Raw genomic sequence first — 20962 nt, forward strand, 5'->3', positions numbered from 1 at the left:
CCTCTCCTTGTGGTGTGCTTCCTCTGCAATCTGCTACTCCCTGTCAGGGTTTGCTCTGTGTTATGGCAGTGGTGCAAAATAGCTGTGGAGACCTGTAAGCAAGTGAAAAGTCCCCGTGCAAGTAGTGAAGGGTGTAATAAAATCATTTATTGCATTTTGTGCAGACAGGAGTCTAGAAAAATGAATACAGGTAAAGCAGTAAAGCAGTAACAGGGAGCATTCAACAGCCGAGGAGCCACTCCTCCATGGACACCTGCACAGAGAACACGGGGTCTGCACCGAGGCGGCCTAATGCACAACACTGAAACACGCACAGAAATTAAATGCAAGCCTAATACTTCTTTTTTTGGTTTGCAACCTGTTTTATTTACAAGGTTTTAAACTTAATTGCATTGCTCTGCACACAGATTCTCTAAAACACAAAGCATTCTAGGTCACTACATGTCTATTGAAATATTGCACTCGAATAAAAGTCACTTGAATGGACGGAGAACATCTAGCTACAGTGATTAAAAGAGTATTGAATGAACCGACTTCGTGATAACATTCATAACAAATATATTGCACATGTAGCACAGAAAGTGTTGTAACCAGCAAATCTCAGACCTTTCGGTCTTTCTGCTAGTTTTTAGTCCTGCTACACAGAGGAGGGTCTTGACTCTTCTAGTGCAACTCTTGCCTTTGTGCGGTCTCTTGTCCTTCCTCTCGTCCAGCCACGGACCAGCACCCGCCCAGGCTGGATGCTGCCTGTGCTTCCCATCCCTGCTGCCCTGTGGCTCGCTGCCAGTGCTGCGTGGTGGCCACAGCGACCTGAGCTGCCACTGCCACTCGTGGGGGCCAGGGCTGTTGGCACCCCCGCAGCAGGGACCGGAGCACACGCCACCAGCGCTGTGCACTGGCCCAATGCTCCCTGCCTGCTGCGGCCACGCTCCAGCCCACCCTCCCGCAGGTCGTGCTGATCAGTGCTGCTCCCAGCAGCAGCCTGCCTGTGAAACAAACTGGGGGGTCAAGACCTTCCTGTCTGGAACAAAAACCGGACCGTGTCTGCGCATGTGCCAAGGAGGAACTTGCATGTCTACCAGAGGAGGACACTGTCTTCACCACGGTGGAGCGGCAGAAGGGTGCTCCATGGGGAAACTGAACACTCACAGAGGCCAAACGTGCAGGGCTGGGTTTGTAAACTAACATGCAGTGCTGTCTGCTAAAACTGGCCCTCTCCAGCCGACGGCGAGGGGACGCGCTGTGGAAACCAGCTCCTGTCTTGCCACAGCCAAACTGCTTGGCAGGGGTGTGGGGGCAACCCTGGCTCTGTCCAGAGCTGTGCCCCTGCTCTTGCTGGAGGATGGGGAAGGGGGAACACCTTTTTTCAGCAGTAGTGACAGAAAGGGCTGGCCTTCCTTCTCCCTGGCGGAGCCAGGACCATGGCTCTGTCGTCAGAGTGAAAGTGGTGCTGAGGGGAATGGGATCCACTGACGATGCTGGGGGGATGGAGCAAACCTCTCAGCAGAGAAGCGTGCCCTGGCTGCTCTCACGTCACTCCCAGCTGCCCTGTACCTGCAGCCGATGGAAGAGCCCCTCACGTGCTGCTGGGAGGGTGGGTGCTGTCTGCGTGTAACCTGCCTCTGCCCTCGGCACTGACCTGCTGGGGCAGGAGGGGACCGGGCTCACTGCCTCAGGCCCAGCAGGGCAGCAGCCAAGCTGCAATTAGAGGGCAACTGCAGGGACCGTGGTGGCATCTTGTGAAGAGGCAGAGCAGCTGGCAAGCGTTCAAGGCCCAACACCACGCAAACACATGAGCTGTGTGGGTAGGCTGCTGTGCCTCCCCCGCTGCTGTGCCTCCCCCGCTGCTGCTGAGCTGCCTCAAATAATTTTGGGAGGCTGCAAACAGCACGTGAGCCTGTGTGTGGTGGTGTAAGGCCAGCTCCAAGGGGTAGAGCAGCTAGACACTGGCAAAGTCCTGGTTCCCATGGGCTGCCCTTCCTGAAACTAAAGGAACTTTTCACTTGCAGACTCCTGACTGCTCTTCCCACAGCTGAGGCGGCGGCAGGACCGGAGAGTGCTGCCCTGTGCATCTGCACCATTTGTCAGCCCCAAGCTCCTGTGCTGAAACCAGGTCTTAGCTCAGCCTAACAGTCCCACTGTAAACACTGAGCTCCCCATGCCCATGGGAGTGGCTTCCACAGCAGCATCTGCGACACAGACCTGCAGCCATGCAGGCAGCCGAGCTACCCTGGCAGAAAGTCTGGCTGTGGCTGGGACTGCTGCTGGAGACAAGGGAGGCACTTTGGGAGTGATGGAAATGTAGGAGCAAGGTATGAGCAGGCACAGATGTGCAGCTGGGGCTTGGTTTTGGTCTAGGAGTGTGTCCAAGTAGTATCTTAGAGAAAAAAAAAAAAAACAACATCAAAAAACCCACTGCTTTTTATCCAAACATCCCCAAATAGCTTTGGCCTGGACCTGGAGGAGTAGAGGAGCTCTGCAGAAGGAGCGGGGGCTGGAGTGTCCGGTGCAGAGAGTGTTTCCTGCTCTCAGGGAGGCAGGAGCCAAGGTTGGCAGGGGGGACGGGTGGGCAGGGGGCTGGGACCAGTCAGGGCTGCCGGTGCCAGGCAGGAGGCAGCTGCTGCCTGGACAGACACCTGTGGGGATGCTGCTGCAGCACCCGCTCCCTCCGCACCTGCTGCAGTGCAGGGCAGCACTGGGGAGCTGGCTGGGGGGGCTGAGGGGGCAAGTGCTTCAGCGTGGGGTCTCAGCTCTGCCCGAGGACGAAGCGCTGCCTCAGGGGCCAGGCTGGCACAAAGCCGCCAGCGCTGCCGGGAGAGGGCAACTCTTAGCAGGCTGCACTTTGAGTGGAAGCTCAAATCTGCTGTGAAACAAGTTCAGAAAAGTCTGTGACTTCTTTTCCCTGAAAACTCTTAAGAAGCTAAATTGAGAAGAGAATGAACCTGCGACCTGGCCCTTTCCCAGGGGCTGCTGGTGGCTGGAGAAGGCTGCAGCCTCCACCACCGCTCTGGAGCACTCGGTGCAACGGATGGGCTCCCGGTTTGTGCAGGAGCAGCCCGGCTCAGCTCCCTGTCCCTGCGGCCTGGTGCTAGCAGAGCCCTGCATCTCTCAGAATAGATATAGATCTCTATATATAGACTTCATCTGGTTCTATTAACATAAATATGATCACTTTAAAAATACACGTACTGTATTATGTACACTATGTACATGGGGCTGGGGCAGGCGCCGGCGGCACCCTGCTGCCCTCGCACCGCTTCCTGCGTGGTTCCTGGAACCGTTCACATTTGCTAAAAGCGCCTCAGTTTCTCTGCTGTGAGAGATGCTGGGAGGGAACGGCGACGGGGGCGACCCTGCAGCTGCTGCTAAAGATAAGAGGTGTTTGATCTTCCCCAGTGGGCCCTCCTGCCCGCGTACAGGGGCTGACGGCTGCGGCGTGGCCGGTGCCAGGGCTGCCCTGGCCGGCGGGGTGAGGGGGTGCCAAGATGCTGGGGGGCAGTGGGACCCCTACAGCCCCCACCTCGCTGCGGTGTCTGGCTGGCCAGACCAGCAAACAGCCTTTGCATATGTTAAAAATACACACAGATCCGGACAGTCCTACAGCCCCCGGCAGCATCTGCGTCTGCCAGGGGCCGGGGCCAGGTTAGCAGCGAAGCCCTGGGGAGCAGCAGGGAGCGCAGCGGGGCACGGGGGGACCCGGACACGCATGCAGGTGCTGGGGCCAACCGGGCTGGCTGTGCTGGGCCCTGAGAGCCCCCAGTGCAGGGAGGCAGCAGAGCAGGGTGGGGATGCTCCTGTGCCAGGCCAAGACCAGGCGCTGGTGCCTCGAGGGTCCACAGCACCCACGTGGCTCCAGCCGCTGGAGAGTGGTCCCGGCTCACGCTGCACATGGCAGGGCCTCTGCACAGCTCCCAACACCGCAGCTCCACACCCCGACTGCTGCGCAAGCACCTGGAGAGCATCAGGGCGGAGAGAGCCTGGAGTCAGCAGCGGGGGGACAGGGCACACTCCACAGCCACCCCAGGCTGGGGCTCCTGCTGTGGCAGCATTGCCGTGCTCCAGCACCTGACTCCTCGCAGCCAACCCCCCCACCCTCTGCCCCCTCCAAACCATCATCTTGCATCTCCACAAGCTCAGCCCACGGGAGACGGCAGTGCCGAGGCAGCGGCGAGGTGGGGCTGTCCGGGCCCATGACGGTGAGGGGCAGCGGGGGGACAGTGCTGTGGGAGGCAGCCCCACGAGCTGCTGGAGGTGGGGAGAGGAGCGTCCGGCAAGGAGAGCGTGGTGGTGGCCTCTGTCTTCTCCCAGCACCTCGCAGGGAGGCACAGCACAGGCGGCGGGCACAGGGCACACTCCAGCTGAGCTCCGTGCAGGGGTAGCAGCACGGTGGAGCCGAGGTCCGTCTCGGCACAGCTGCCCTCCTGCCCGGCCAGGGGCTGTGGCGGCAGTGCTGGGGCTGGCGGCGGGGCTGGCCCTGCCGGGGCGGGCGGTGGCGGCAGCGCCGGGCTCTGGTGCTCAGTCCGCGGTTCACTGTATATATTTATATATAAACAAGGACAGCAGTGCTGTGGTGTTGCAATGAGGAACAGCTGCTCTGGTGCTGGATGCTCCCGGAAGATCTGGTGCTGCAGTTCGAATGGAGAGATCAGGGGCATGGCCAAAGCCAGGTGAAGGTTCTGCGCACCGGCTGCCATCCGGCCTTCCCTCCTCCCCTCCGGGAGCACGGTGCAAAGGGGTGGCGGGGCTCTCAGTGTGCAGACAAACCTCTCTCGTGCGTCTTTCAGGAGTAGATGGTGATGACCTCCCGGCCCCCACCACGCACCAGGAGCACTCGGTCCAGATGCTCCGTCAGCACCTCCAGGAACTCCATGTCTGCATGGCCGTCAAGGAAGAAGAACTCCACATTGGAGCATGGGGACAGCCCTGCTCCGTCCCTGCCCGGCCCCTGCCCTGCAGCACCGACACCCCCACACCAGAGGCAGCAGCTGGTGGGGTCAGTCCTGAGCTAAGGGGCCAGGGGAGCCTACCTGTGCTGGTGCCACACAGTGGGGACGGTGGCTGAGCCAGCAGACAGCTGAGCCCTGCAGATCTCTGTCGGGCCCCTGTGATGTGCTATTGCACTCATGCGTGCAGGTGCAATGTCATGTGGCCCCATCACGGTGCTGCCAGAGGGGCAGGATGGTGCCAACACCACCTGTTGGACACAGCCAGGGGCTGGATCGGTGGGGGGATCCTGGCTCAGGCACTAGACCTGTGTGTCTCAGCACTTGTCTGCAAAACCCACCACCCTTGGGGGAGTCATGGACCCCAGCTCCTCCTGCAGAGAGGGGTCTTGGTGCCTGGTCCCATAGGAAGGATACAGTTCTCATCCCCTTTCCGATTACGGGGTGGTCCTGGCATGTTCAGCAGGACCAGCTTGGCGTCCTGGGACTTCTTCACAATCACCTCATTGAGCTTCACAGCCGTGTGCATCCTCCTCACGTTGGACTGGTTCCTGTGGGTGACAGCACGTGTGGGCACGGGACAGGCACAGCCAGCCTCCATCCCCACACTGGGCCTGAGGGGCCACAGGGCAGGCTGGCCTCCTGCCCCAGAGGGGTCCAAGCTGGGCTGTGGCACAAGCTTGGGGTGCAGCAAGCTTTGCTGGGCACGGTGCTGGCTACTCTGAGCCCTCATCAGTGGCCGTGAGACGCAGGGCCAACACATGGTGCCCACGGGCAGCAGCACACCATGGCTGCTCGGGGCCAAGCCGTGTGGGAGCGAGCAGGAGCAGACAGTGCGAGTGTCACCGTGGGTGCCTGAGCTCCAGCTCACAGGAGTTGCCGGCACCGTAACAGGGCAGACGGGGAGGGCGCGGCGCGGGCAGCGCGCGGTGCACGGGGCTGGCAGCCACGGCCCCCGCGTGCCGCCCGGGTGAGCCGTCTGGCACGGCAGATGTCACGGCTCACTGAACCGCCCTCCTGCACAGGGGCAGCCCCAATGGCTCCCCATCCCGAGCACGTCCCAGCCCCCCCCCCAGCCCCGGCACCCAGCCAAACCCAGACTTACAGGTTCTCCCACTCCCTGCCAGGAGCACGATGGGGCCAGGAGACAGAAAGAGAGAGAGAGAGAGAGAAAAGAGGTGAGTGCCAGGTGTGCACCCCAAGTCCCTGCAGCACATGCAGCTCGGGTATTCCATCCCTCTCTGTCACCTGCACAGTGACCCCTCACCGCCTCCCCCCCAGCCCCTCTGCAGGGATGCACTCAGGGCACCCGGGCTGCCCAACTTCTCCTCAGGGCAAGGACTGAGTTAGTGCTGCCATGGCCCTGCCTGCACCCATCTGGCTGAGGCAGGCAGGGACAACCAGGGGGACAGGGCATGGGTGGGATGGGGTGGTAGCATGGGAGGCCGTACGGCTTCATGTTGAAGAAGTCCTTGATGCCCTCTGGGCTGACAGGGCTCTTGCTCTTGTTCTTCTCGGCGACGGACTTCTCCTTTGTCCAGGTGAGATGCACCTTCTCGGGGGCTGCCTCTACCTCATCACCAGGGGACTGGGAGCTGCTGGAGAAGGTGGTGGCATTCTTGTCATGGATGAGCTGGACCTGCAGAAAGGAGAGGGGGATGATGGGCAGGGACTGGGGCCAGCTGCCTGCTTGACCCTGTCTCAGTGCAGCCCCTCACCTCCTCCTCCGGCTTCTCCTCGCCATCGCCAGCCTGCTCCTCAGGGACGTTCAGGCGCAGGCGGGTGTTGGCCGGGTTCTTGCGCCGGATGGAGCCACGGGACTCATCCGTGATGCTCTGGATCTGTGGAGGACAGGATCAGCCAGGGGAGGGGGGCAGAAGAAGGCTTGGCTGGGCAGCCTACAGCCCCACTGCCTGGCAGGGCAGCTCAGTCAGCAGTACAGCCACCACAAGGGTCTCAGCCCACCCAGCCTGTCCTGCAGCCTCACCTCCCGCTCACGCTCATTCTTGGTGAGGTGCATTTGCTTGAGGATCTGGGAACGCTGCTCCATCACCAGTGTCTTCTCATAGGTGTAGGCAGAGATGTCACTCTCATGCTGTGGGGGGAACAGGAGAAATATGGGGCAGGGTGAGCTGCACTGACTGCTCCCAGCACAGCTCAGCATGTACCTGTGGTCCTGTGCCCTCCCACGGTTCTGTGTCCCACTGTGGAGTTGCATGTTCCCACGGGGTGTGTGTGTCCCTTAGTGCCATATCCCCCCGTGGCAGGGTCTGTTTGGCTCTCCCATGCACAGCATCCCTGACTGCAGCACGCACCCTATGCCAGCACTCACCATCTCCACCACCTCCACCTCTGCGGTGATGCGCAGGTGGTACAGGAACGTGGTGAGGTCCTTCTTCATCTGGATGCTGTTGTCATCCATCTGCGCCACCGTGAAGATGCGCATCTTGCACTTACGCCAGACCTATGAGGGAGGGAGGAGTCATGGGCACAGCTTGACTGGGACAGCACCGGCCCCAGCCCCTGCCCCAGTCCCTGCCCTGCTCTGCAGGGTCCAGCCTACCTTGTGCTGCCGTAGCAGGAAGGGCAGCAGCATCAGCATCCCCCCATCGTGGACAATCCACCAGACATCAATGTGGCCCTCTGAGAACCGCTCCTGGTTGCCCGGGAACATGGCAACATTCTTGGCCACCAGCAAGGCCAGGTGCCCAGCCGTGGTCTCTCGCACCAGCTCTGGGAGGGGAAGGGCCACGTCAGCCAGGGCGGTTCAGAGCCCCCCAGCCCGTCAGCGCTTCCCTCCGCGGTGCCTACCGATGAAATTCCTCCAGGTCTGGTGGTCCTCCTTCTGGCGCCAGCTGCGGGGCCAGCCCACCAGCACCGTGTTGTGCTGCAGGCCCCCCAGACCACTGGACTGGATGAGGTGGGACATGCCATCCCGCAGGTTGGAGGAGATCACCACCTGGCAAAAGCCCTTCACCTTCTCTGCTTCCATCAGGCGCCGGATGGACTGTGAGGGAGAGGGAAGTCAGAGATCTCAGGAATGGGCACAGGCCACAGGCACAGCAGCCACCAGCACCAGCAGTGGCACCCTGGCCAGGTGGGGGGGTGTGGGGTACAGGGTGCAGGTTGTAGGGGTACAGGGCGCAGAGTGTGGGGTGCAGGGTGCAGAGTGTGAGGTATAGGGTGCAGATTGTAGGGTGCAGAGTGCAGGCTGTGGGGTGTGGGGTGCAGGCTGTGGGGTGCAGGTCCCCACAGGGTGCCCAGGTCTCCGTGCCCCATGGCAGGCCGGTGGCTCCGGGCCAGGGGGGTGATGCCCAGTGGTGCACGGAGCTGGCACACGGCTCTGTGCCGTGCAGAGCTGAGGGTGTCCCTGTGCCAGGGCTCTGACGGGCGGTGGAGCAGCAATTAGAGTTATTTACTCAGAGAAATTATAACATGTCTGCATGGGAGAGAAACTGTTTGCTTCCGAGGGCTTAATCTCATTAATGTGCCGCCCGGCGGGTGTGGGGGGTGGGGAGGGCTCTCGCTCTGGCAGGGAAACACTCCTGTCTCCCACCCTGCCTGGCACCAGGACCACAGAGACCATAGGGACAGTTGAGGATGAGGGGTCTGCTCAGCCCAGCAGCACAGCAGACCCTGGCCAGGCACCATGCCGTGCTGTGCCATGCTGTGCCAAGCCCTGCAGCAGCTGGCCAAGACTGGGACCAGTGTCTGGCTGGTGCCAGCGTCTCTGGTTTCTTGGTGGGAGAGAGGGGTCTGGAGATCCCTGCGGTGCTCCGAGCATTAGTGAAGCATTGAGTCTCCAGGCCCTGCCCAGTGCTGCTCCAAGGCTCTCTGGGCCATCTGGGGCCACCAGTCCTGGTCACGGGGCAGGAACGACCCTGGGCACCTGGGGACCATGGGCACCTGCTGCTGGCAGTGCCCATCCTGTTGCAGGCAGCTCTCACCTCCTCTGCCCTCTGCGCCTGTGGGTGGTTGTCCAGGAAGGTCCCCTCCAGCACAGAGGCCACAATGGTGAGGCCCTTCCCAGCCTTGAGCTGCGACGTGAAGGACAGGAGCTGCGGGTGCACCACGTTCTGCTCCTGATCCCCGCGGACCAGGACCAGCAGCTGCGGCCTGGAAGGAGAGTCCTGCGGTCAGTGCCCGCTCCCAGCCAGTCCCTGCCCCAGCACCCCCAGATCACCATCCCCTGCCCAGCCTCACCTCCAGTTCTTGGTGTGCGGGGGCCCTTCCTCCAGCCGCAGCAGGGCATAGCGGGCCGCGCTCAGGGACAGCCCCCGGATCCCATCGCCCCACTCCTTCTCCGCCCTGCGGGAACCAGCAGCAAGTAAGGGATGGTCACAGCTCCAGCCACAGAGAACCACCCTGGCACCATGGAGCATCCCAGGACGAGCAGCCCAAGGGAGCTGAGCAGCCCACGCCGAGGGGCTGTCCAGAGTCTGTGGCGCCGTGGCCACCCTTACCCGCGGTACTCGATGTATTTGTAGATGAGGCCGGCGATCAGCATGGCCACCAGCGCGTAGTACCAGGAGCAGATGAACATCAGTGCCAGGCAGAGGCTCATGCCCAGGAAGGACAGGGTCCTGCAGGGAGCACAGCACTGTCAGGGTGCCATGGGGTCCCCGGTCCGGGGTGTCCTGGGAGGTCCCTGTCCCACCTCATCCCACCCCAGCTCACCAGTGGTAGTAGCGGAAGCGGGGCCGCCAGTTGGGCGTCCGCAGCAACGTCTGCACAGCACACGCCAGGTTGACGAACATGTAGCACATGAGGAAGAACCTGCAGGAGAGAGATGGGGCTGAGTGGGTGCACTGTGAGGGACTGGAGTTGCAGCTGGGCCCTTGGCACCTCCCAGTCCCAGGGTGGTCAATGCCAGAGCAGGCCCCGCTGATGGACAGGGGAGTAGGGCCATGGAGCAGGCAGTCCCCAATGCTGGCCAAGAAAGGGACCCTGGAGTCCCTGCAGGACCCCCTCTTCCCGGACTGGGGCCAAGGCAGCAGGTGTGTCCCCCCACCCTGAGGAGCAGAGACCCGCACGCGACACCCGCTGCTTGAGAAGGTGCGGGTGGGACAGCACGCTGCCTACATGGAGAGGATGGGAGCCACCTCGTCCAGGGAGGCGATCAGGATCCCGATCTCGCAGATGCAGGCCGTTAGCAGCAGGGCCCATGTCGGCTCCCCATTGGCTTTGCCGTGGCCGAAGACCTGGAAGCAGGGGGAGAGGGCCGTGTCAGGGCGCTGCAGCACCCTGCAGCCCTGGGCACAGGTCCTCAGCATGATGCTGAACCCTTCCATACACCCAGCCCTGGCAGGAGCAGGGACTGGGAGCACTGGGTGCCATGAACTGGCACATGTCCCAAGCTGGATCATGCCAGGGCAGCAGTCCCAGTGCTGGCAGGACTGACTCCTGCTGACAGTACAGCCCTGTTCCCAGTCTGCGTGGTCCTCCCCGCACCCAGCACAGCCCCTGTCCCCCTGGGATCCCCACCAGGGATGAGCCTCAGCTCAGCCACAGCCAGAGCAGAGTCGGGCACCCCGTGTCTGGGCTGGACACTCTGCCAGGGGAGAGCGGCCCCTCCTGTGGCTGTGGGGATGCAGGGGGGGCCGGAGGCGCGTGTCTGGACGCATTAGAGGGTGCGGGCGGCGCGAGCGAGAGCTCAGGCTGGGGCTGGCAGGGCGAAGGAGGGAGGATAAAATTAGCCCGCTCTTCCCTGGGGGGAGCTGTCGGGTTGGATTTGGAGAGATGAGGTTGTGGGAACGCGTCTTCAGAGAGCAGATAAAATATGAAGCGGCACGGTAGCGTGGGGGAGGGGATCCTGACCTTTCCCGGCACTCTCCTCCCACTGACACGGCAGCCGGAGCCACCACGGCCGCCCACCGACACGCCGGTGCCAGCGGGATGAGGGCAGGGCAGTGGGGCTGCTCCAGCAGCCAAGGTAGTGGGTGGCCACTGGTCCCTCGTGCTGGTGGGAGCCACAGCCACGGCGGGCGCTGAGGGTGGGCAGCACTGGACCTGGGGGACACCTACCCTGAGGAAGGGCACGATCCCATCCCTGGAGATGGCTTGCAGGAGGCGGGGGGCTCCCGTGAGGCTCTGCAGCCCAGCCCCACAGGTGGAGAAGAAGGAGCCGATGACAATGACCCACGGGGACGGCCATGCCAGGGTGCCAACCACCAGGTTCCCGTTGACAGCCTCACCAAACCTGCGGGGCACCAGCATCACCTGTGGCTCTGTCCCGTGACTGAGCCCTGAAAGCACCAGAACCACAGCAGCACAACCCAGCCCCCCACAACGACACCACCTTGAGAGGATGTGACAGGACCCAGGAAGGGCCCACCCCCCATGAGGGGCAAGCAAGGGAGCGGGGTCTGAAGTCACCAGGGGCCTGCCCCCATCCCTGCAAGGGACAAGGGGAGGTGTGGAACAGGACTCCCTGTCCCTTTGCCAGAGGAGGCTGATGACGCTGCATGCAGTTGGATCATGTTTGTGTTGGTGCTGGCGACCCAGAAGTGTCACCTGCAGCGTGAGGCGAGCGGGCTGCCCCAGATAGGCAGGAGCACGAGCACGGGCAGCCCTGGCTGTTGACAAACAAGCGGCTGCCTGCAGCCCCAGAGCAGGAGGAATGCAGCAAAATGGGGGGGGCAGGGCACACACAAGCCCTCAGTGCCTATTACGAGATCGAGTCCCAGCTCGAGACACCCACAAACACTCCAGTGCCACTGCGTCTGCCCAGTGTGCCCTAGTTGCAGCCTCCCCCACACCCCCACCTGCCCCCAGGGCTGCCCCTGCCCCAGTCCATTCCTGGGGGCTGCCAGCCTCCCCTCATGCCCCCCATGGCCCCGGGACACTCACTTGTCACGCAGGACGACCCCCTCAATGCACGCTCCGAAGAGGACAACGGAGCTGATATCTGCCAGGCGGTCAAGGAGAGCCAGGAGGGTGTGGAGTCCTGCCTGCCTGCCTGCCTGCCCACCTGCCCAGTGTGGCACTGGGACCCCACCCCAGCCCCGCAGAGCCAGCCCACCCATCCTCAGGCCCACAGCCCAGCCTCAAGCCCTGAAGGATACAGACAGCAGAGGTGGTGGCGATGGCCAGGATGGTGCCCGTGGGGATGGACTTCTGGGCATCCCGCAGGTCTCCAGAGCGGTTGGAGCCAGCCATGATGCCTGGGGAAAGAGGAGACGGTGACAGGGGGAGCAGAGCTACAGCCCACAGCCATCTCAGACAGCAGCATGGCTCATGCCAAGCACTGCATGAGCCCTGGGCACATCAGGGCACGGCTCGGTGTGTGCCAGGCTGGGGAGCGGGCACGGCGGGCAGCGGAGAAGGCGCTGCTGTGGCTTGGGGCCCCCAGCCTGCTACTCTGATCCCCCCAGCACTTCCTCGCCCCACCCCAAACCACAGTCTGAGGCCACTCAAGGATTAGGCTCAAAAGCTCTCAAGTGCCTTGTCTCATCAGCCCTTAATTAGCTCAAGCAGGGACGGTGACTGCAGCAGGGGCACGGACAGCGTCCAGCCCCGACGCTGCCCTGGGAGGGCAGGAGGTCACGCCGGGACACGGCTGGACACGGGTCTGGCACGGCCCGAGGGATGACCCGTGCTCTGGCCACACACAGCAGGAGTCAGGGCAGGGCAGGACCCCACAGCCCGCGACACCGGGGGACACGTGCTCCGCAGAGACCGGGACCTGCCGGTGACTGGGCAGCGGGAGGGCAGGCAGCGGAGGCTGAGAGGCAGCCGGGGATCCCGCAGCGCCGGACCCTCCAGCGCCCGCCACGCCCGGGGCAGCCCGTGGTGGTCCCGCCGGCTCTGGCCCCAGGGGAGCTCCAGAGGGGCCCCGGCGGCTGCGTCCCGCTCGGCTCCGCTGCGGGACTGGGGCGGTGGGGCTCCTCCGCCCCCGGGGAGCTAAAAATACCGGAGCGGCGGGACGTCAGCGCGGCACCGTCAGATCTGGATCGCGGGCGGTGCGTGGGAGGCGGTGGCGGCCCCACCCGCCCCCGCGACGCCACCGCCACCGCCGCACCCACCGGGGGGGGGCACACGCGGGGCTCCGCGGGGCGCGACCGGCGCCACGTGTGCCCCACGGCGCCCCGTGTGCCCGCCCGTGCCCCCGGCGTGGAGCGGCGCCGGGCGCGGCTCCCACCTGTGACCGAGGGGAAGTAGATGCCGACGAGCAGGGTGAAGTAGGAGGTCATGTCGCTGAAGACGTAGGGCTGGTCCATGTCCACCGGGGTGTCGGGGGGGCTCACCGAGGACAGCCCCCGCTTCTCCACGATCACGCCCTTGGTCAGGTACGAGCTCCAGAGGTTCTCTGTGAGGAGGCGGGAGACCGGCGTAAGGAAATGCCCACAATCCCCCACATCCAGCACAGCACCGCCCACCCTGCAGAGACGGAGCTGGGGGGTGTCCAGTGCTGCCTCCCTCTCCCAGGCCTTGCTGAGTGGTTGGCACAGTCAGCAGCTGGGGCCACAGGCATCCAGCAGGCGAGGGACAAGGCCTGGCAGCACAGGTGGGCAATCAGAGCAGGTCATGATGCCGCTGGCAGCACCCTCACAAGATACCGGAGCAGATGACACGGGATTGCAGTAGCAAATAATTAAGAGGGTAATATAATTAATGCTGATCAACACAGGTTTAAGGGAAGTGGATCGTGTCAAAGTAACTTGATAATGTTTTTGATGGGATTACGAGTGCAGGGCTGATGTAACAGGCTTAGTGTCCCTCCGTGTGCTGCCTTGGCCGCAGATCGAGGGGAGAAACTGGAGCAGTGGAGAGCAGCCAGCACTGGGCACGTTGGGCAGAGGCAACTGCCCTTGGCACAGCACTGCTGGGGGGCTGCTGAGAGGGGCAAAGGGGCCCTGAGCCCTCCCACCCTGGCTGCTTTCAGGTGACAGATAGGGCTGGCAGCCCCCACTGAACCTGCCTATCTTGTCCTCACAGAAATGCATGTTTCTCCCTGCAGGGAGACCCCTTGCTTAGGGCACAGTGAGCCTCTGCCACCTCTACCAGGGCCACACAGTGCCATCCTCCCCAAGATGCTGCCAGCCTGGTCACCCTCGCCACCAGCCACCCCAGAGCAGGGTGCTGGCTCTGCCCCGCTGCCCTTGATGTGGGAGCATTTGCTGCCTGCTGCCCTGACAGAGGCCGGCTGGGTGGGTGGGAGTCCACGCCCCCTCCTTGACAGCACCGTCACCAGCAGGAGCAGGCTGTACCCAGCAGCCAGGGAGACCTTATCTGCCCCTCAAGACCTCAGCGTGGGATGCCATCGAGAGGCTCCCGGCCACCCAACGACTGCGCTCCACCAACCACAGTGACAGTCACAGCCCCAAGCACCACACATTTGGCCAAGTCTGAGCTCCTGCGCCTGTATCCACACGGCCACCATGGCAGGATGGCTGAAGCAGCCCCAGCAGGAAGGACTGATCCTGCTCATGGCTCTACTGCACTCCTGAGTCCTGACAACTCCTCTGGCGTGGGGGTCTGCAGACATCCTCTGAGTGTGGCACGGAGCATTGGCCTCTGCCACCCACTACCACGCGTGAGCACCTGGCAGATGTACCAGCATCTCCAGAAAAAACAGGTCAGAAGTAGCTCCTCCCAGCAAATTCAGGCTCTTTCTGCAGCCCTGGCCACTCTCCCAGCCCGGCTGTGGCCGCAGCAGCAAAGTGCCCCCAAGGGGCGATCGCTTTTCACAAAACCTCAGATCAATAACAGCCTTTCCAAAGGCCAAGAGGAGGGAGAAGGAGGATTTATTCCTCCCCAGCCTTTGGGCATCATTCAGAGCCACTCTGCTGGCTGACACAGACTGCGCGGGTGGCTGCAGCGCCCCGCTCTGTCACCCAGAGCAGGAGTTTGTCCCACTACCCGGCGTGGTGTGGGCACAGCTCACTGTGCCCCAGGGCAGAGCAGCCACCAGCAGCCATCACCCACACGTGCCCCTACCTGGACCCAGCACTGCCCACCCACACAACACTTGGCATGGCACAGTGGTCACCCTCACACCAACAGCACCGACCCCTCCACCAGCCCTGCCAGCAGAGGTGCCCAGCAGGCATGGCCACTGCCCCCCACCGGGCTTGTCCCGTGCTTCCTCCTCTGTGCTTCCATCCTCATGCCCCCATGCCCATGTCCCCATGCCATGCTCACCTTGGATGAGGCCACTGGCAGCACCAGGGATGCCCTCGATCTCCGTGACATTGTTCATGGTGAAGTACTCATCGCAGGTGGCGTTCAGGAAGCGGGAGGTACAGAAGAGCTCCCAGAGCTTGGAACCCACCGTCTCGTTCCCCTCCACCACCGTCTTGGTGCAGAGGTCGAAGCCATGGCGCGAGAGGGTCCTGTTGCCCAGGAGGCAGATCCTGGGGGGACACAGGCACTCAGCCGTGCGCCTGCATGCCCCGGCCCCGCCGCAGCCCTGTGGGACCCCATACTCACGGGAAGCTTGGCGGGTCGAAGGCTGATTTGATGACACCGGCATAGATGGCGAAGATGGAGAGGATGACACAGCCCAGGAAGACCAGGGCAAACTTGTTGACGTACTTGACTCCCACGAACACGACGGTGGCCATGCAGGTCAGCACACAGGTGCCATACACACGCATGTTGTTGAGCATCGCGGCCGCCTCCCCGCTGGCGTCCTCTGCCTTGAAGATGGCCATGGCTGGGAAAATGTAGGCCTGGGAGAGAGTCGTGGCATCACTGCCCGGCTAACAGCCTGCAGGGGGGACCCTGGGGAAGGGTCCCTCGGCCCCCTTGCAAAGCCTCAGTACCCTGATGTGCCGTGAGGACTGGGCACCATGTGCAGGCAAGGGCAGAGCCACCCTGCCAGGAGCTCAGCCCTTGGCAATGTGTGGGGCAAGGACCAGGCACCTACCAGCAGGATTTCGATGGTGCCCAGGATATACATGGCGCCGGCAAAGGTGGTGCCCAGGTAAAAGCAGAGCCCCACAGCCCCTCCAAACTCAGGTCCCAGGGAGCGTGAGATCATGTAGTATGAGCCACCCGCTGCCAGAGAGAGCAAAAGTCGGTCCCAGCCAGACCCTAGTGGCACCCTCAGCCCTGTCAGGTATCCCAGAGGGCAGACTGGAGCCAGGGCAGCCCTGGGCCCGGCTCCAGCACTGAGCAGGATGCAGTCCCCAGGGCCCCAGAGCAGTAGGAGTGATCACACTGGCAGAGTCATTTCCCAGGAGCCCAGCTGCCAGGTGCAAAGGGATGGCCAAAGGGACATGTGTCCCCTGGACACCAGACAGGAACTGGATCCCCAGAGACCTGGGCCAGGCCCTGCTCCGTCCTCCCAGAGGAGCTCTTAGAGCTGGGCTGCCGAGATCGATGGTCCCGCTGCGGCAGTAGGATGATAAATAGCTTTAATTACACCCTGCGCTGGGCTGTCAGTGCCGTGCCCAGCCCGGCGCAGCTCCCGGCTCCCCAGGGATCTGCAGGGCTGGGCGTGCTCTGGGGGAGGCATCCAGGGCACCCGCTGGACGGACCCAGCGGTGCCTCCCGGGAGGGACAGAGCCCACACACCGCAGCGTCCCTGTGTCCGACGGCGGGAGACACCACCCCACCGCCCAGCCCATGGCACCCAGCACGCCCGGCTCCCATCCTCCCGCCGCGTGTCTCCCGGCTCCCCCCGGCCTCGCCAGTCTGGCGGAGGGAGGAGCCGCGGCTGGCGGCTCTCGCTGCCATCTGCACCTCGCGGCTCTGGGGACGGGTGGCGGCTCCAGCGCTGCGCTCCCCCCGGGCCGTGGGGATCCCGCGCGGGCTGGTGGCAGGAGGCTGGGGAGCGGCTGGTGCCCCCGGGGGATGCTCTCTGGGAGAAGTCCCTGCAGGCACCCGACCCGAAAGGGAGCAGCTCCCCGCGCGCACGGCACACGCACGGACGCGGGCTTGGCTGTACCTGGCACCACGCCGTTGGTGGCGATCGCGCTCATGGAAATGGCCGTCAGCATCGTCTGCGGGACGAAACACGGTGTGGGCACCCGGCAGAGCTGGGCCGAGGGACAGGGGAGTGGAAGGGAGAGCTGGGGCTGTGAGGGGACGTGGGGCTCCCCGGGGCCACGATGAGATGTGCCACAGGGTGGGGCTGCCCAGGGAGGATGGGTGGACAGACATGGGCAGTCAGGGCTGCTGGCAGGCAGTGCAGCTGCAGGGGCCGAACCCCTTGGAGGGACAGGCAGTGCCATGGGGGACCTCAGGCTGCATAGGACACTGCCCAAGGCCAGCCCACTCAGCCTCTGCTCTGGGGTGACTGTCCTGGCAGGATGGCTCACTGCAGCACAGCAAGGTGCCAGGGCAGGGGACCCCCAGCACATCCCCCTGCATGGCAGCTACGATCTGGGTCACTGCTTGAGCACTGATCCACTGCTGATTCCTCTGGGAAGCTGAAGGCTTCTCCTTGCTCTAAGTGGGGCGGGAGCTAGAGCAGGGGCAGGGGCAGGGCAGGGCAAGGTGGGCTGGCAGATATTGCACCTCTCCACAACCCAGTCAGAAAGACTGGTGACCACCAGATCCCAGGCGGGGCCAACAGGGGCACATCTGGCTCTGAAACTCACGCAGGAGCAGCAAAGGAAGACCATGCAGAAGGATTCCATGATGCCGGCGATCCCCACCACCCAGGTGAGGCGCAGGAAGAGGATGACTCCAAAGATGTTCTGGAGGCAGGGCAGGTAGACGCCCATGAAGGTGCCCATCCTTGGGGCCTGTCAAGGGAACAGCAGCCATCAGGGCTCACGGGCCTGGCTGGCAGAGGAGCAAAGGGTCCTGCTCCTCCTGCAAAGCAGCCAGGGATCCCAGGTGAAACCACCCCCTGATCAAGGCCAAGGGACCCTCTGCCCCCAGGGCAGCCTGTGGCCCAGCACTGCACAGGCAGGGGCTGGGGAAGAGGCTGTGTCCCTCCTTAGTCCTCACCTGCACCGGCTTCTTCTTGCCCCCATCATTGTTCTCAGCCTCCTCATGCTCCCGGCTGCCCTGTGGCAGGTTGGTGTAGTTGGCCAGCCCACTCAGCAGGGACGAGACCATTGGACTGGTGTCCATCTCCTCCTGTGGAGAACAGAGCCCCGAGCTGTGAGGACAGTTCCTGGGGACCCCAGCCAGCCCCAGGACCCAGAGACCTCACCAGAAGCCACCCCACATGCCCACCCTGCACTAGGCGTGTCCCAGTGCCACAGTGCAGGTCAGGGTGCTGCAGGACAGCTGCCCAGCTTGGCCCCCTCCCCAGCATCCTCCCTGCCCCAGTGCCTGCACACCCTACCTCAAAAAGTGCCATGTTCTTGCCATCGTACTCTTTGCCCTTCTCCAGGTCCGTGCTGTTGATGAAGGGGCTGCTCTCCTTGGGATTGCCATCACCTGCAGAGACACCACTGGGTCACTCAGGCAGCCCCTGTCCCTGCCCACATCAGGAGAACCTCCACCATACAAGGTCACTGCTGGGAGAGGTCACAGCCCCCCACAGCTCCCACAGGAGGGCTGACAGAGCTGCGGGCACCATGTTGGCACCCAGTCCCGGCACAGGCAATGGCAGCCCCAGCATCCCAACGTCCAGCATCCCCTCCCACACTACACGCGGGCACGGGCCGCTGTCCCCAGGAGCCACGTGCTGCCCTGCCCAGCTGTGCTGACACGCAGACCCGCCGGAGCGCATCCACGCACTGAGGCGGGCAGACTGGATCCAGGGGGAACCCTCCAGCGGGACAGCTGGAAGCAATAATTCATGGCACCAGGTGCCCGTGGGTGAGCACACCGGGGCTGCCCACAGCACTGCGTCGGCAGGGACAGGATCCGGCCGGCTGCTCAGCGCCAGAGCAGAGGGGATGGTCCCGGCACAGTGCCTGGGAGTGAGGCGAGTGGCCAGGTGTCTGGTCCTGCTCCCAGACACGCACCACAGGACTGGGGGCCACAGGGCAGGAAGGCGTCCGGCAGTGCCACCACCAAGGGCAGTTGGTGCCCGGGGTAGCAGAGCCACCCACAGCAGTGCAGGACCCACAGAGCTGCCAAGATGGGGCCACTGCCACTCACTGTATTAATGACCTAGTGCAGAAGAAACAGAGTTGGCTTAATAGTGAGGAAAACAGCTGAGCTGCAGAGCAGCAGAAATAAATCAGGCTGGAAATGGAGCAGCAGTGAGGACGGCGCTGCCGGAGAGGCACAGCCCTGAGTAAAGGCCCAAAGCGGAGAGGAGCCGGGACACAGGGACCAGGAGCCAAAGGACACAGTGCTGGGCAAATGGCTGGGTAGATGATGGTCCCCACGGCACAGGGAAATGTGGGCAGGGAGGCTGATCCCCGGTCCTGGGCATGGAAAGGAGGGCTCCCTGCCACACACCCGTCCCACCACCATGGCCCCGCAGCCAGAGCAGTTGCACTGCCAGTGGCCGCTGCACCACTGGGCAGGCTGCCTGCGTGAGCAGGGTCACAGACCAGCTCCACACCCTGCGGCCAGGGCAAGAGATGTCCTCTCCCCCATACTTCAACATGGAGCCCATGAGCACCTGGGGGCAGAAGGACAATGCTGGGACAGTGCAGCCACCCACTCATGGTGGCAGCCCCAAGATAGACCCTACAACTGTTTGGAGCAGCCTGGTCCTTTGAAGAGAGCCAGCCTCCTGCCAGTTGACTCATGTTCATGATCCTGGGAGCCAGTGTGCAGCAGTGATTCACCATCTGCAATTCCCCGGCAGACACGGCGCTCCTGGCTGACCAGGAGGTGAAACCCCAAGTGCCACAGGTGACACCAACCCGTGGGCTGGCCCCCACCTCCTGCCATCCCTGGGCTCCTCCAGTGTGAGGCAGCAGGGCAGCAGTGTCCCTAAGGGCCCAGCCACATCCCAGGCCACAGCCCACAGGTTCCTCCTGCACAGGAATGGCCATGGCAGTGGCCCTGAGACACTCCAGCCCATGGGTCCTGCCAGTCTCACTCCAGAGTCCTCTTGGACACACACCCAGCACCCCAGGCTGCACCACTGGCACATGACCTGCCCCATATCCCCCACAGAAAGTCTCAACATGGACCCAATGTGCTCCTTGCTCCAGGTTTGGTATAAAGTTTGAATGCTCATTAGGTAACAGCAACAGTGTGGGCTGGCACCCACCCGCTCACCACAGCTCTCGCCCACCCACAGCAGCTCCGGGACTGTACTGACGTGAGACATCCACCATGCCAACAGGACAACATCCAGGCTAATGCTGGGGCCATCCCCAGTGTGGGGACACAAGGACATAGGACCAGGGGTGGCTGGAGCCCACCTCCTCCTCGGGACCGAGTGGGGCTGGGTGGCAGCCAGGGGGCATGGGCAGCCTGGCAGGGGGACGTGCTTGCAGCCTGGCAAGGCTCTGGGACCCCTCCGGGGGAGCAGAGCCCGCGGGGGCCTCGCCTCGCCGCCTGGTACCCAGCCGACGACATCACCGTGCAGGTTTCCATGGCAACGGCGAGCCACGGCCGCCTCGGCTCCCGCTCTTATGTAACGGCGCAGGCAGCCGGACTCTGGCCCCACATGGCACCCGCGCCCTGGCCCGCTGGCACCCGACGGATGGCGCGGCCCTACCCCCGGCCCCAGCCCACCCACCGCGACCCCGCGGGACTGGCATTGCCCGGCTCCACACGACAGGCGCCAGCAGCACCCTGGGGTGCCCACGCTCCAACCCACGTCACCACAACAGCACCCACAACTCGGATTCCCTCCACCCCCACCGCTGGCCACCGCCCCTTGCGCCGGGACCGCGTCCCGTACCTGGCATCACCCAGGCTTGCCAGGGCCGGCCTGGGGCTCAGGAGCCTCTCTCCTGGTGGTGCCGCTGGGAGGACCGGCACCGGGAGAGGCCCCGTGCCGGTGGGAATGAGGATGCAGTACGGCTCGGGGGGACCCCCGGCCTCCCGCCTCGCCCCGGCCCCGCAGGCTGGAAGGAGTTAAGCACCAGGACGCGGGGTCCCAGGTGACAAAGCGCTCCCGCTCCTGCTCCTGACGGAGACCATTTTGCCGCAGCGGGGCTGGTGCAGCCTCTTCCCGGCAGCTGCCACAGACTCGTGGT

At 63.6% G+C, this 20962-nt stretch overlaps 1 protein-coding gene across 4 annotated transcripts in view; it reads right to left on the reverse strand.

The window, feature by feature from the left end:
• Window positions 1–125: 125 nt before the first annotated feature.
• SLC12A5 (solute carrier family 12 member 5) overlaps window positions 126–20962 on the reverse strand; it is a 31820-nt gene continuing 10983 nt past the window's right edge. For 2 of the 4 annotated variants that reach the window (XM_017822810.1, XM_017822808.1), the window contains exons 2-26: window positions 18190–18284; window positions 17847–17978; window positions 17492–17638; window positions 16837–16891; window positions 15814–15944; window positions 15375–15616; window positions 15087–15298; window positions 13084–13251; window positions 12008–12106; window positions 11793–11850; window positions 10968–11142; window positions 10026–10144; window positions 9621–9719; window positions 9407–9526; window positions 9147–9251; window positions 8891–9059; window positions 7755–7950; window positions 7507–7676; window positions 7276–7407; window positions 6931–7038; window positions 6662–6784; window positions 6395–6582; window positions 6049–6063; window positions 5361–5494; window positions 126–4872 (exon numbers count right to left, since the gene is read on the reverse strand). In XM_017822810.1, coding sequence (XP_017678299.1) covers window positions 4781–4872; window positions 5361–5494; window positions 6049–6063; window positions 6395–6582; window positions 6662–6784; window positions 6931–7038; window positions 7276–7407; window positions 7507–7676; window positions 7755–7950; window positions 8891–9059; window positions 9147–9251; window positions 9407–9526; window positions 9621–9719; window positions 10026–10144; window positions 10968–11142; window positions 11793–11850; window positions 12008–12106; window positions 13084–13251; window positions 15087–15298; window positions 15375–15616; window positions 15814–15944; window positions 16837–16891; window positions 17492–17638; window positions 17847–17978; window positions 18190–18284 — 3284 coding nt within the window. In that variant the 3' untranslated portion in view covers window positions 126–4780. Of the gene's footprint in view, window positions 4873–5360; window positions 5495–6048; window positions 6064–6394; window positions 6583–6661; window positions 6785–6930; window positions 7039–7275; window positions 7408–7506; window positions 7677–7754; window positions 7951–8890; window positions 9060–9146; window positions 9252–9406; window positions 9527–9620; window positions 9720–10025; window positions 10145–10967; window positions 11143–11792; window positions 11851–12007; window positions 12107–13083; window positions 13252–15086; window positions 15299–15374; window positions 15617–15813; window positions 15945–16836; window positions 16892–17491; window positions 17639–17846; window positions 17979–18189; window positions 18285–20664; window positions 20720–20962 lie in introns of those variants that run through there. The other 2 variants (XM_017822809.1, XM_017822811.1) reach the window with 2 other exon arrangements.

Source organism: Lepidothrix coronata, unplaced genomic scaffold (assembly GCF_001604755.1).
Source record: "Lepidothrix coronata isolate B3197 unplaced genomic scaffold, Lepidothrix_coronata-1.0 Scaffold99, whole genome shotgun sequence".
Classification (NCBI taxonomy): Eukaryota; Metazoa; Chordata; class Aves; order Passeriformes; family Pipridae; genus Lepidothrix; species Lepidothrix coronata.